Source organism: Seriola lalandi, unplaced genomic scaffold (assembly GCF_002814215.2).
Source record: "Seriola lalandi dorsalis isolate HSWRI2012SDOR001 ecotype SW California unplaced genomic scaffold, Sedor1 jcf7180002054448, whole genome shotgun sequence".
Lineage (NCBI taxonomy): Eukaryota > Metazoa > Chordata > Actinopteri > Carangiformes > Carangidae > Seriola > Seriola lalandi.
The window spans coordinates 569,007-584,693 of record NW_019525001.1 but is presented as its reverse complement, the minus strand read 5'-3'; the positions used below and the strand labels follow the sequence as shown (position 1 = coordinate 584,693).

The 15,687-nt window shown below is 42.8% G+C and overlaps 2 protein-coding genes across 2 annotated transcripts in view; both read right to left on the bottom strand.

Annotated features, from left to right (window-relative positions):
- Nucleotides 1-5,965, bottom strand: part of tiam2b (TIAM Rac1 associated GEF 2b) — a 54,064-nt gene extending 48,099 nt beyond the window's left edge. The window contains exon 1 of the mRNA XM_023411083.2: nt 5,852-5,965. The gene's annotated coding sequence lies outside the window, so the exon portion shown is untranslated. The remainder of the gene's footprint in view (nt 1-5,851) is intronic.
- Nucleotides 5,966-7,686: 1,721 nt separating this feature from the next.
- Nucleotides 7,687-15,610, bottom strand: LOC111658510 (transcription factor E2F2-like). Its single transcript, XM_023411068.2, has 9 exons — nt 15,342-15,610; nt 12,981-13,301; nt 11,564-11,610; nt 11,313-11,368; nt 10,739-10,925; nt 10,123-10,278; nt 9,367-9,481; nt 8,583-8,745; nt 7,687-8,397 (listed from the first exon to the last, which is right to left on the bottom strand). Exons 1-9 carry the CDS (start codon nt 15,456-15,458, stop codon nt 8,336-8,338), a joined length of 1,224 nt encoding a protein of 407 aa, XP_023266836.1. The 5' UTR covers nt 15,459-15,610; the 3' UTR covers nt 7,687-8,335.
- Nucleotides 15,611-15,687: the final 77 nt, after the last annotated feature.

Genomic DNA, 15,687 nt, shown 5'->3' with positions numbered 1-15,687 from the left:
CCCACCCCCACCCCCCAACATGCTAACCAAAGCCTTTCAGTCCGGTGGTGCAGACAGATGACTCCTGAAATTACAGCTGCAGGCACCAAATAAACCTCATTATCATGAGCTCTTGTAGTTTCCTCCATCCTCTGAGTAATCAAAGCAGGATGAATGAGTGTGTGTGTGTGTGTGTGTGTGTGTGTGTTTAGTGGCTTCAAATGCTTTTATTTTTTCACAGGGAGATTGCTCTATTACTCAGCTGCTTACTCCGCTCGTCTGGAGAAAATTGCAGAATTACAGAATCAAAACTGGATCTTCTCTTTTTTTTTTTCTGCGACAAACCTGCTTCATAAAAGACATTTTAACCTTCTTCTCCACTTGAACTGATTGAAAGCTGAGGTGTTTAGAATCCGCTTTGAAATGAGCTTCACGGTCTTTCAGCTGCCCAAAGCTCAGCTGTGTCCACAACAACCCTGTCCAAACCACAAAGTGAAGAAAAAAAAAGAAACAGCACTGGGGTTTGCCAAGAACAGTGTTGGCCTTGTTAAATTCAGGTTAAGGTATGCTGGTCGACAGCTCCGTCCACTTCCTGTGTTGACGTTGAGGATCCTGGAGCTCAAAGAGGCTTTAATTCACCTGCACGTGAGTGTGAGGGGAGGCTGCAGAGTTGAACGACGACGGCTGACAACCACCAAGATCTGACGGATCCAGCTTCGCACAGAAACCACTGAATATCCAACTGTCTACACATCAGTTATTTTCATAACACACTACTGCAAATGATTTTCTTCATTAATCAATAAATAACATCAAATATTTTGTTTTGTCAAACCAACAGTCCAGAACTTAAAGAGATTCAGGTTAGTGAGCTATAAGAGAAAAAGCAGAAAATCTGTATAAAGGAGAAGATACAATGATACAAAGGGAATGTTTGAGTTTGCTCTTAGAAATTAAGTATTTAAGTTTACGTCCATTTTTACTGGCTTTTTGTTCTTCACTGCCTTTGAAGCACAGCGCTGTGTTTTTCACGCTTTTTCGCTTTTTATGAAGCAGAAAGAAACTTTCATTTTAATTGGAAACAAGGTTCTTTGGCTCTGACCTTTGACCTCATTACAGCTGGGCGTCATCATACAGTATCATGTCACTGAGCTATTATCTGAGGCTTATTGCAGCCTTGTGAATTTAAAGTGTAAAAAGAACCACTTTAACCTCGTGCCCGCAGCAGAGTGATAATAAAACTATAATGGTGAAAATGTGATCCAGTTAGTTTTATTAGCCACAAGCTGCTTCACTTTGTGCAGTAATTGAGTTCTGCTCTGCTGAATCGGATCCCATCAGCTCGCCCTCGTGCCACAGACAAAGCCTCTGTGTTGTTGGATCGGAGGTTCGCTCAGAGCTGGACGACCTGCAGAGGGCCTATCGCCTGTTTGCATCGCGGCGGCCTCGAACAACAACATGAGGGTAAATTAGGTAGAAAATCCACTGCAACATTCCACCTGAACACAGAGCCACTTCTTCTTCTTCTACTGCTGCTGCTGCTGTTCGACGCTGCCGCGGCGGCCACACCGGGCTCTCTGCCCGCAGTGACGAGAGGAAAAACAAACTGGTTTCACCTCCACAGTGTGTGTGTGTGTGTGTGTGTGTGTGTTTTCAGCTGCAGGGAGAAGCAGTTGAATGAGGTTTAATGACAGCCGAGGTTCTGTCAGGTGTTTCATCCAGTCACTGTTTTCCTCTGAAGTAAAAATCCTGATGTTTGTTTGACTGATCTCCCACATGACATTGTACACACCAGAAGAAATGCTCTTTGCTCTTTTGGGGGATTCTGAACGTCACAAACACACAGGTTTTTGTGTGTCATATGTTCGTAATGATCTCTGGAGGCCGTTCTCTGGGGCTGAAATTATAAGCTGATTGGTGAAATTGACAGAAAATTGTTCTACAACAATTCCTTTAAGCAAAAAAACTAAAAAATGTTCCTGTTGCAGTTCATCCAATATGAGGATTTTCTGAGTTTCTCTTTTATATTGTAAACTAAATATCTGTTGGTCAGATAAAACATTTGGATTTCAATCTATGGGAAACTGTAATGGACTTTGATTACTGTTTAATTATAATTAATTGGGAAAATAACTGTCAGATTATTTGGTTGTAGCGCCGCTGACCTGACCTCAAAGTACAGCATTGATCATTTGTTCAGAGACTAAAAACAACCTGTTTTCCTGACAGTGCCCTGCTGAATAACGCAGAGTGGGAACGTCATTGTCCTGTGCCAGAGACAAAAAAAAAATGTCCACAAGAGTGGTGACAAGTGTGGGTGAGACATTTTAAACTCTTAAATCAACATATTTTTGATGTTAGAGCAAAGGAAACAAACAGAACCAGACAATCACTCCCACTGCTCCCGGTCCTCACACTGAGGCGACGCGGTGCGTAAACCGACTCTCATTAGCACACAGCAGAGGCTAATGAGTCTACTCAGTATTCATTGACGTGCTGTTTGACTGCGAGGTGACATATGGAGAGCCAGGACTGAGCACCTGACCGACGGAGCGTCACGCTCACAGATAACAAGTTTCTATTGTTGCTGGGACTGAACAAAGAGATCAGAGACGGTCGCTGGTCCAGCACATGTCACGCTGATCACTGGAGTGTTTCCGTTATTGATCAGTCTCCACGGGGGGGGGGGGGGAATCCGTGCCGTTTAATTGGTTGCGTTAAACCGAATCCTCCATCAGGTTTTAGATCGATGTCCTTCTTCCCAGGCAGACATCGGTTTCACTTCACTTCTATGAGAATCGACTCAAATCAACAAAAAACTCGAAACGCGCAGCAGAGAGAACATCCACCACAGTCCGCATTCAGTCAAGTTCAGATATTCCTCGTGTCAGTGTTGCTTTAGCGTTGTGTGACACTGCTGTGGTTGGTTTGTTTCCAGGTGCTTGCGGTTGTGGTTTGTGACCCATCAAAACAAAGCCAAGTCCACTTGAAAACCTTCATCTGTTAAGGCCAGTTCAGCTTAAGCATCATTTTATTTTGGCACATGCTATTTGCACCCAGCTGTCCGCAGCCAACAGTGTTATTTGCAACTGGGCTGGATAGCCAATGTGGCTATTTACACCTGGGTTTTACGCTCTCCTGGATCACGTCAGTGAGTCACATGGGAGAGGTTCTGGCAGAGAGGCTTTCTAAGAGAAAAGGTCTATTTTAAGCCAAACCATGACCTTTCCCAAACCTCACCAAACTGTGACTGAAAACTGAATATAATAAAAACAAAAACAAGATAATTGGTCAACTAAAGTCAAAATAAATTAATATCAATTGGAGTTGAACCCTACAGGGAGGAAGGTCCTGAGCTTGACTCATTTATCCCCATTCTATCTCACCTTACTTCCAAAAGCCGCTTTACTCACGTTTTATCTTTCTTTTATTTACACATTTCAGCATGTACCAGAGTGTTTGTTGGATTGCCACCACCATTAGAGCCACACTGCCGACATGAGTAAATATAAGAACTTCTAAAAAAAGAAACAATGCCTCACTTCTGGTTACAATTTGGTGCCAGGTTACTCTTCAGCACAGCATAGAACAATTAAGTCTGAGGGCTCTGGAGTTAAGATAAATACTTTATGTTTTACAAGTCAACTACAACACAGGTCAAAGTTAATACTTGACTGTGTAAAAGTCACCACGCAAACATTCAGCAACAGCCTGTTTCGAAAAGCTTCCTCGGGGGGAAGTTTCCGTGTGGAGTCTGCAGCAAGTTTCAAGCCTCTGCATGTTGATAATTATGGAAATAAATGAAACCTGAGGCTCAAACTAACGCTCAGCAGGCGTGGAGATTGTATCTAGTATCAGTTAACAGACCTGAACATGCAAAACCTGCAGAATGGACCTTCAACATTGTTCTATTTTCATATCAAGGACACCGGTCTGTTTCGTGTCGGAGCTCTCGACCTTTCTGATGTGACGACATTAGAATCAAACCTGAAGGCTCACAGGGAAACGTCAGAGTCTGGCCTCCTAGTTTTTCCCTGAATATTTATTTATTCTGGAGTTAAATGCTGTCAAAACACTCGAGTGTGTTACAAAGATAACACGACTGTGGGCCCGCTGGACCGCACAGCTTCCAGCTGAAAGCAAACACAGCTCTGTGCGGTTTTTCTGGGCACAGACGAGCAGTGTTCGACCTGCCGGGGCGTTTCCCCCGCCGCCACCTGAGCCGCTCGTCTTACAACACAAACAACCAGGTCAAACCACGTCACGAAGCAGAGGAGGAAACTCTGGTCAGGAGGGCAGACGCATAAACATGGCTTCAGGATTTGTTTACCGTTCAACCTGTTTTACATTCTTAAATACACCACGCAGCAACTTCTGGTTTCTGATTGGTCAACAGTGCTCCAGGTGTGCTCAACTGCAAGTAACCATAGCAACAGCTCTGATGTTTCAGGCTCCTGTAGTAGTGAGCAGACAGACAAACCCACTTAAAAACGTGGAGGAGGATTCAAACACAGCCTCTTCGTGCCTTTGGTCAGTGGACAAGGTTGAAGACACTCGCAGGTATCATCAAAAAGTATGCCAAAAGTATGTGGACACCTCTTTCCACATATTTTGGTCTGTTCTTTTAGTGGTTGAGGCCCCTCATACTGTATCAACGCAGAATTATACTTTAGACAAATACTGTACGAAGAGAATGTTCATGTGTCCACATACTTTTGGCCACTGTATGACACCACAAACAATGAAACCCATGTGTATGTGTGGGGTTTCAGGTCTTGAACTCACATCCCTTGAGGTATTGGGGGTCTCTGCAGGTCACCACTTAGCTTTTTAATGTGCCTGCTCTTTACTCTGTCTCACACACACACACACACACACACACACACACCACAACAAAGACACCACAGGGGCCCGCTGGGGGTTATTTAACAGGGCTTCCCCTAATAGAGACACAGCTGCTCAGATTCTTGCTGTGAAATTCGGGGAAACATCAAATGAGGCAACACCGTGGAGTATGTGGAATGTGTGTACAAAAAAAAACGTAAACCAGAAGTAAGAAAAAATGAGTAAAATAAAGAAAAGCAGAGCAATATTCTACATGCTGCTAAACCAGAGGCTGCAGCGTTCATTATAGCCACAATAAGGTCAGAAGAAACAACACTGATGATGAAGCCTGTGTTCTGACCAGAGCCAATCAATCATATTGGCTGCACCAAGGCTGTAGGGCCCCCCCCCCCACATATAATTCTGCCTAGGGCCCCATAAAGGCTTGGGCCGGCCCTGGTTCCGAGTGACATCGTCATAATAAAGCAGCCTCCTCATTTGCTTCCATCCGACCTCTGTCTTGGCACCAGCGCATCGTGCTCCAGCAAAACGAACCAGAACTTTAGTTTGCCACAGTGCAACCAGACATCATCCAGCAGAGTCACGCTGTTTTCTAATAATCTTCATCATCATGTGGCTCCAGGTGGGGAGCCACAGTGTCCTCACATGTCCACAAAACGTTTCTAAGGTCGTGTTCATTCAGAACAGCAGCTGCATCTGGAAAGCTGGAGGAGAACATGTCATCTCTCTGTTCCTGTTACGTAAGCAGCTTCAGTCTGCCAACGCACTGCTGCTGACGGACAGAAGCCAAGCTGCAAAGCTTTGTTTCAAACAGGAATGTCTGCACAGTGAGTGAATAGATACTGCAGGCTCTGGTCTTAGGCTCATATTATAGAAGCTCTACTCCTCTACGAGGAAGATTATTACAGGGTACCAGAGAAACACTAGACACCATAAACTGCCACAACTCTCTGGATGAACGTACTCCTGAGCCACGACTTCATCAACTAACTGTCAAACAAACAGCAGAGTGAAAACACAGACTCACCTAAAAGATGGGAAAAAAGAAGAAGAAGAAAAAAACAAAAAGCCTTGTTTGTTCTCAGAAAAGATGGAGCTGTATTTTCCTGTGCGGCGCTCACTTGTTGAGTTAAATCTGTGTGTGAGTCTCATGTTTCTGTCGTGACAGCAGGAGGGCGGGGTGCGTCAGCTGGACCAGGACCAGCAGGAGGATGTGTTTCACCAAACCACACCTCAGTGACACAGTGAGGCAGCGCTGGAGTCACAAAGTACATTCACTCCAGTACAGCAGTATTTCATTTTTGTGTTACTTTATACTTTATAATCTACTAACTCTCTGTGGGAACTTTCTTTTTTTTTTTTTTAACTGCACTAGGGTTTATTCACACTTTAGGAAGATTTTACATTTTACATATAATCAGTTGACAATATGATGCACAGCTGGGAACACAAAACCTGCTTATTGAGAAGCTCTTTTTACACATTTTGAAATATTAAGTCTTTAAAATCTTATTTTCTTTAGTAAACAAAGTGACAAAATTTTCCAGTGCTTATTCAGAACTTTTTTTCAAAGCAAATCAACATCGTTTTTCTTTGTTTCCAGCTACGACACTAATTTGTACGACGTTTTGTACAGAAGTTGAACCCAAAACGAAAATGTTCTTACTTTGCTGTTCACTTGTTTCAACAAAGAGTTTTAGGACTCAGTTATGTAGAAAATATCAATAACAAAACACCATTGGAATCACAAGTACGTTTGATATTTTAAATATGGTTTTAGTAATTTCACAGTAGCTTTGAAATACTTTTATCATGATGGTACAAGGAAGTGTGTAGGCTACTTCCTCCACTACTGAATCAGACAGGCGGCAGGGAGTCAGACCATTACTCTCTGTGGATGGAGTGTTGTACTTGACCAAATACATAACATTACTAAATAATTACAATTATTATTACTAATACCGTCGTTGAAGTTTCTTCTCCTGAAATGATATTCTTAAAGCCTTTACCATCAGACTCACGGCCCACTGCTGCCCCCTGCCGGCTGTGGCTGGGTATGACTATAAACAGGAAGGATACTCAATTAAAAACCATCATGGACTCTCGTTAAGAACGTCTCAGACCTTTAGAAATAAAAAGAAAACCTTTCAAATGTGCCAGAGCTGCCATAACAAATAAAAGTGTTATCATCCCCCCGCGGTGCTGGAAAACACATAAAATACAATGAGTAAGTCCTGACCCCACAGAAATCAATGGCAGCATTTTCACTGATAGCAGAAATAATAATAATACTAGATAATTGTGATGAGCATATCTTAATATTTTCTGAAGTTTCACAAACCGACCGAACACTCAATTCATTCAGAAAATAATCAGGAGAATTATCCATCACGTAAACAATCACCAGATGCACCTTAAATTAAATAGTTGTAAAAGTAAAACGCCGCTTTATATTTATGCGTCAGTAATAACAACCTGATGAAAATATATAATAATCTAACAGACACGGCAGCCATTTTAAAATCCATTTTCCTGATTATCCTATGATACTTTTTCAACGCAGCGCTGTAACATGTAACAGTGTTTTTACAGTGTGCTATTAGTGCTTTTACCGAAGTATAGGATCTGTACACCTCCTCCACCTCTGCTCAGGACACACCCGCTGTCCCCAACAAGCGGGTCTGCAGCTGGACCCGTCTCACCGCAGAGCTGACGGGTGTTCTGTGTCTTGCTCAGGGGCCCTTCTGCGGTTGATGTTGTGAAGCGGGACCCCTCTCAGATGGTCTCTGTGCACACACTGCTCTAAAACTTAGCTTCAGGGATTCGAACCAGCAACCTTCAGGATGCCGACAGGACAAGAAATAACTTCCGAGTTAATGTTTTATTACTGACAGCATCTTTGAGGTGTGTGTCAAACCAAGAAAACATTTTATATGCAAAAAGACAAAGAAAAGCAAAGAGAACAGTAAAATATTTTACACCGACTGTACAGTATAATACAAAGTCTGCAGAAACACTGCAGAGGCACATCTGTGTGTTATTGTAACTTTCATACAAAAACGTCCCGATCAAACTGTCGTGATCCTCAACATCTAACATCTGTACGGGCCCACCGGACTCTTCTCAGTTTGACCGACGCCCACCAGAGTTAAATTAAAAACTGGGTTTACTTGTGCAAATGAAAATGACCATAAATAGTGTTTTTTACATTCCAATGCCAAAACTCCTTTGTTTTGCCCTTGACTGGTTTGAACTGATGATTCTGGTGTTTTTGTGTTGCAGCTGATTAGTTTGATTGAAAATCTCTCTTCACATCATTCGGAAACACATACGAGCTCACGCCCAGCAGAAATCTCCATAATGCTCCAGTCAAGCGTGCAGGAACTGTTGTGTGTTTGATCAGACGCCCTGTGCGACCTGTTGGTAGCTGCAGATGACCTTATCGGGCTTCTTGACATTTTTTCCACATGTGTCTGAGGACAGCTGGCGCCTCCCTGTGGTCGGCTGGTGGCTACGCGCTCTGCACGGCGCTCTGCACGGCGCTCTGCACGGCGTTCTGCGGACCACAAGGCTCTGCAACAACAACAATGCGATGAAATAAAACAATGAGACAGTCCTCATTATGGATTTAGGTGACACCATATATGGTAAATAAAGATCATCTTTAAAAACAAGCGACTGTATAATCCACCATGTCTATCAGCAATTCATTAATCCATGACGGACATCATGGACCAAACCAACAAAATGATTTTTACCTGTGTGCAGCGTGTTCGTCCTGATCCGGCTCTCCTCCAGCGTTAGAAAGAAGCCACTTCTCGTCTCTCCGGGGTCAGAGGTCGCGGCGTCTCCGGACCCCACCTCACAGGTCACCACCATGATGGGACCCTTCCCTGCTTTCAGGTTGACCTGGATGCTTTCCTGTGTCGGCACACCCAGACAAACACTTTGACGTTACACGATGGACGGAATCAATCTACAGGAAGTGAGATCTTTTAATATTAATAAAGTCTTCATTCTGCTTAAAGCAGCAACTAATGATTTATTCATTAAAATGCTGATTCATTCATTGATCTGTTGATAAAAGTGTCAGGAAATAGTGAAAAGCGCATTTTTTCCCCAGAGTCCTAGTTGATGTCACCAAATGTCTTACTTTGTAGAGGAGATACAAAGATAACCATAATGATATAAAACAAAGAACACATCCTCACACTGCAGAGAATTTTGGGTCAAAAAAATGTATCAATTATCAAAAGAGTAGTTGTTTAATTTTCTGTCAATCAAATTGCTGAAGCTTGAATTCTAATCACATTTAAAATGATAAACTTTAAATAACTCTGGCTTGGATACACAAGTGTGTTTCACTTGTTTGCAGCATTATTGCGTTTGATTTTTCATTTGGAAACCGAACTTATTATTTGATCATTTCTGTCTGATATGGATTTGTTGTTGCAGAGGATTAAAGCTCAGATTTCAGAATAAAGCTGGATTTCTGAGGTCAGCCTGCCTGCGTGGGTCCTCTCTGTCTGTTCGTCTGTTTACCTCTCTCGGTGCAGGGATCTCCAGTTTGGTTTCCTCCGGAGCTTTGACGACGATCACCGTCTGCTCCCGGAGGTCTTTGAGCCGACTGATGTCCTCGTGGGTCACGTAGGCCGACGTAGACGAAAAGGTTAAAGAAAAACCTGCTGGGTTTTTATGTAAGCATTCACAACGACGGGTTTTAATCCCATTCAGGCCTCCTGGCTTCACCTGACAGCTCAACAGGTAAATGGTAAACGGACTGCACTTATGTAGCGTTTCACTGCCTTAACAGATTTACCTCATTCACTCACACTCTCACACGCTGAATTGCTCACGGACACTTTGACAGGTTGACAACCTGTTCCTGCTGCCTTGTTTTACTTTAATCTAATTCTAGATATATTATGCAACAGGTATGTTACAACAGTCTAGTAATGTTCAGCAACAAGATAAAAACACAGGAGAAATCCAGCACAGACAAAAACCATATTTGTTCCATTTCATTTTTGTCTTATTTTGGTGGCTCAGAGTTTTCTCATTCGTTGTAGTGCAAATCAAATACACTTAGATTTCGCTTATTCTAGTGCTTTAATCTGTGATGTGATCTCATCAGGCCTGGGAACACCTGCGTCCTCCAGGAGGAGCAGGAGGACGTGGCTGGGCAGAGAAACAGCTGATACTCTGATAAGCTGTAGAAAAATGAAGCGCTGGAGGATAGAAACTACATTCTACTACTAGTAGCGCTGCCGCTGACCTCAGTCTGGCAGTAAAGGATATGCAGAGTTTTCCATGTCGTCGGTCATGTCGAAGAGCTGCTGGGCGCAGCTTTTGATGAGGCCGTCCAACGTGTCCTCCACCAGCTTCAGGTTGTTCAGCTCTCTCTGGAACCTCTTGTGGCTCTTCCACAGAAAGTGGGAGATTGGATTCTTCCCTCTGCAATCAGAGTATCAGACGGCCAGAGGCAGAGGGTCAGAGAGTGGCTTTACTACTGTCCAAGTTGCAGCGCCAAAATATACCAATTAACTCACCTCAGTAAATTTGTAGACTCAGAAAGTTAAGTTTATCTTAGTTATATATGTTATGAGTTAATGTGATTTGATGTATATTTTAACTGTATATTGATTCAGAATAAGCCAATATGATTAAGTGTAACAAGTATGACTTGTACAACAGGTCTAGATCGTCCTGGGATTTGTTTTCCACAATGAAAACTAAATTCTGAGAAGGAAAAAACTAGCGAAAATAACTCTTAGCTGTCGCAAAGATTTTATTTGATTAACATACAAAAACCCCTCAATACAGGAAAACAAGGGCTAATACAGAACATATAAACTGCATGAACATGTAGAGCAAATAACACAACAGCCTGAGACACCCTATTTTCGACACTCACATCCACTTGATCCTGTTGGCCGACTCCTTCTGGATGAGGTTGATGCCGTCCAGGACGTTGGTGATGTCATAGACTCTGCGTTTGCCGGTCTTCAGGCTCACGGCGACCTGCCTGAGGTCCAGAGAGTCGTCCGGAGCCGCCAGCAGCAGCTCGAGGAAACCCCGAGTCAGCAGCCCCAGAGACACGTCTGAGCACAATGAGAACAGCAGTCAAATTTATGATCAAACACTAGGGCTGCGAAACAAAAAAAAAAAAACTTGATCTAGATTGTCAAACTGTCCCCATTAAAAGTTGCTGAATTAGTTATGAGCAGCTCCCGTTTGCAGTACACTCATGTATGTACAGACAACTATCACTGGATCACTGCGGTACTGAAGAAAGCTTCAAAACATGATGATTCTCAATGAAGTTCTGCACTTATAAGGAGAGTCTATTTTCTATGATTTCTAAGGAGATTTCTGGAAGTTTCTTCAGATATAATCCACAGTGATAGATAATGATGTCCTCAGAAAGTAGGTCACACTGAGTCGAAAGTATGTGTTTTATATATGTGCCTCCCCTTCACAGCACTCACCCTGTCTGGAAAACTTCTTGGACTGGGTCGACCGTTTCTTTGCTGACAGGGAAGCGCTGGAAAGAAAAAAAAAGACAAGACAAAAACACCTTTCACTTCAGATGTCCCACCGCAACAACTGGAAACGTGGTGAGTGAAATACAAGAAAATAAACGAATTTAATATTAGCAAACAAAATGAGACGCGAGTGGAGGGGCCTTGTTGCAGCGTTAATATAAAATATGAAAACCAGGAGCAGTGATATTTGTTACCTGGGCTTCTCAGCCTCTGGAGGATTCTTCAAACCTCCAGCTGGACCCTGGAGATCAGAAAGAGAGAGAAACAGCAAATAACAGATACAGTGGTTTTAAGTTATTTAAGTGTTTTCCAGCAAATCTGAACATTGATGAATTTTTATAATATATGCACAGTACAGAACAGTTTTACACTAAGTCTTTTCCCTTTCTGTTGTCAGACAACCGATATAACGGCTCATGAACACTGCATGTAACAGTCATTACTACACGGCCGCCGTGATAAAGTCATTATTTTATTATCACAACGCTGTCTGACAAAATCAGCATAAATCCGGGTCAATGACATCCGCCGCACTGTGTAGTCAGATATTCTGACATGGAAATTTAGTGATCACAGAAAAAGTTAAAAGCAACAGACAGTTCTTATTGAAGTTCCTCTCCTGACATGTTTTAAGTGATTTATACACTCTACAGTTGTGTTAACTTCAATTACCTTGTTATAAATTTTTTTTAATCACATTTAGAAATCCAGAATCTGTGAATATTCAAATATTTTAACAGAAACAAGAGGTTCCCTATTTCACTAAAAGTTTATTCTCTGTGGCTGTGATTAACAGTTGTTTTGGTCACTGAAAGAATCTGTTGTCTTTTACTCTATAAAATGTGAGACAACAGTGAAACATATCCTTCCTGCGTTCCCTGAGTCCAAGGTGCTGTCTACAAATTAGGGCTGGGTGATGCGGCCTGTAAGTAATGTCACAATAGTTTTAGGCTATATCGCGAGACGCACTCTCAGGCTTCCCTGCCGCTTTGCGCGATCTAAAGATTCGGCATCTCGCCTATTTGTCACCCGTGTCGAGCGGCTCCCAGCGAAAAACAGACAGGGAAACATTTGTTGAGAGTCACGCTGATATGATTCCAGCAACATTATATATATAACTGACACCTTTCACTAGCCTATAGTTTCAGTGTTTGGACTTTATATGAATATGATACAGACATGAAAAAATATACAACTCACACAACTTATTTCTAATCATTTTAGCAACTGCATGGAGAGAAAGAGGAAACCATTTGTACTAGATTGCCATAGCAGAAACCGAGTGTTGGTTATAATGATGTTGATAATTTAACAGGTGATGGGCAGTAGTTTGCAGGGGTTGTCTCTCTCTTTTGCTTTTGCTCTGAATGATAAGTGATAATCAACTAACTGTTGCAGCTCTACATGTTTTAAACTCAGATTTCACAGTTTTCAGTGTAGCCACACCATGCTTTAATGCATTTGTAAAGGTAAATATGATAACATGTACAGGCCCTTGGTTAAAGCAGATATTCAATATTTACCTCTTTTATGTCACATTTAAAAATAGATATGCAGCAGAAACCATGCATCACATAGGAAAACATAATGGTAGAAAACCAATCTCCAAACCTGCTGTGGTGGCTCTGGTGCAGCAGGGGCATCATCTCCGCCTTCACCAGTATCATCATGATCATCATCGTCATCATTATCATCATCACAGGCTCTGGTGAGCCACAGGTCCTCCTCCTCCTCCTCCTCCTCCTCAGAGGTCTCTTCTCCCCAGGGGCTGATCAGGCTCAGCGGCCCATCCAGGCAAGGGGGCATGATGGGAATGGCGTCACTGTTTACCCCGTTATTGGAGATATCCTCTGGCAGGAAGTGGTCCTCGCAGATTAAATGCTGGTCTGTCAAGTCCTGCTTGTCGGTCTCCCTCAGCGCTGCCAGCCATACCTGAGCAAAGTCAGCAGCAATACTGTAGGTCAGCTGGACTGAATTACACTCCATAAATCCATTCTCCAAATCCAGCCTCCAGTCTTTAACTCTTCCCTGAAGTCCAAACATCACAGCCATGTTTTTCTGCAGTCTGTGGCCAGAACTCCTGAACCAAGACTACAACACTTCATATGTTCTTGGCGCTTTGACCTCTTCAGACCATTTCCCTACATAACAATGTGTTGTATTTATTCTTGTCAAAACATTCGCACTTAAGATGCCATGTTTTACTTTTCTTTATGTAGCATCACACTGACAGACTTGAACAGTTATCAACTTCGCCCATATGACTCAGGCAAACTGCACTGCCAGGTATGTTTACAGTACGGGCTGCACAATTAATTGAAATACAATCGAAACTGCAGTGCTATATCCAAATCAAAAGAGCTGAAAAAATAATTAAAAAAAATTGCAGGTGCTGCAGTTTTTTTGATAAAGGTAAAAATGTGTCACAACATTGTTATGCATTGCTAGCACCATATGCGTTGTGGTGCTACAGAGACGTCCCAGCCTACAAATCATATTCTATGTATTCTATCTATAAATGTTTGGTACAAGAAGACCCAACAAAATTCACCGTCATTTTAAAATGTTTTTCCAGTGAAAATTAAATCCAAAAAGAACCAATCCAACTTTTTTTTGCATATCGTGCAGCCCTAGTTTACAGTAATGAAAGATATCTGATGTGTAGTACAACTTAATTCACGCAGCTTGTTCATGGAAATCCAAATTTACCCACATGATCTGAACAGAGATCAAATCTAAGATAGCCTGTACTGACAATGCACAGGCACTTTACTGCTGTGGACAATCTAAACATTTCTATGATACAAACAAAAACACATACATAGCTTCTCTGTTTATGTTCCTGCTGTAAATACATTTCCACTCCTAATTTTATCAATTATATTATTTTTTCATAATTTTAATTCAATGGAGAAACTGGTGGATATTGGTCTATATCCTGCCATAGTAAGGAAGCTGTGTTGAACTTGCTTCAGTGGATGTGTTGGGTGCGCATATCGTATAATCAAACCATTCATAGTAATCGAAATGACCTTGCTTTGGTGTGACGTAACATAACCCTGGGGTCACTGTTCAAAAACATAAGACCTCAGTGTAGTGCTGCCTGGGGTTTCTGGTAACCGCTGCCTTGCTGGTCGTACCTCACTCCGCTCTGACAGACGGATCTCTTCAGTAGACTGGGTCGAACATTCTGTTCACCCAACCTTATGAGAGGAAAAGTTAAACACAGAGGGAGCGGCCTCGGACTTCAGCTTGTTAGAGCGGCGAGCCACCAGTGCTCCTGACTCAAAACGCTCTAACAGGAAGTCAGTGCTGTCCCTAGCTAGCTAATGATAAGTAATGAAGCACTTTCAAGCTAACAAACCCCCCCCATGACGTCACGTTGCTCGCGATGACAAGATTGAGCTGCGCTTGTTTTGAAGCGGGGTTCTGCCTCCCCTCACACTCCGGGAGTCTTACTAGAAAAGCTGAGGGAAGCAGCTGTAGAGGAGGTGGGAGAGTTCACCAGACTCACATTTGCACAACCACTTATAGGCTTCTTCCTGGGAGCTTTTCTCTTGAAAGATTTAAAATACAGTTTGAAATCACATACACCAAAGAAGAAATGTTAATTGCTCAAGGAGTTTGTTTTCAAACAAGGCGAAGAAGACGCCGCGGTGAAAAAACAGACTCGGACAACCCAGGCAAAAGCGACATTTATGCTTGAAATTGTATTTGTTTTTCGCGGTAAATAACTTCAAAGATGCGAACCATAGTTTGGTGAATATACGTGTGATTAACCACCCAACCTCCGTTAAAGCGTAGCGCACACCCCCTTCCAATAGCTTTTCTAACGGGAACCACACAACACCGTCTCCCGCGTGAGGTCTGGCTGTAAACACGCCGATAACCAGTCAAGTCCTTCAGGACAGTTTGTAAACGACACACTCAGGTTGCAGCACGTCTGCTGCGGTTAGTTTTTACAGTCCGTACCTTGACTCGGGTCGGGTCTTTGGGGAAGTTGAAGAACCTCTTCGGTGATCGGTTGAAGATCCCCCGGTTAACGTTCACCATGCGGTTCGGACACCCCGAAACGACACACTTCACCATGCTAATCGTTTCTCCTCCAACTCAGACCAGAGCGAACCCGGGCTACGTTTATCACCAGGAAGTCAGAACCACGGCAGGTCCACCATCGCTAGTGGAGGCTTGGTTTAAGTCGCGTTGCACCGGACTTTTTCAGACCGGAAACAGAGGAGGCGGTGACCTGGATGTACAACAACCGGAATCAGTCCTGGTGTAATGACTCCATCTAGAGGCTGAAACAATGCAGTGAAAC

Bases quoted from the DNA above. Each gene is read 5' to 3' on its own strand.
- LOC111658510 (XM_023411068.2), bottom strand. From the start codon at position 15,458: ATGGTGAAGTGTGTCGTTTCGGGGTGTCCGAACCGCATGGTGAACGTT. The intron at 13,302-15,341 runs GTACGGACTGTA...GACTTTGCTCAG, and splicing joins AAGACCCGACCCGAGTCAAG to GTATGGCTGGCAGCGCTGAG. The intron at 8,746-9,366 runs GTAAACAGACGA...GTGCCGACACAG, and splicing joins AGATCCCTGCACCGAGAGAG to GAAAGCATCCAGGTCAACCT.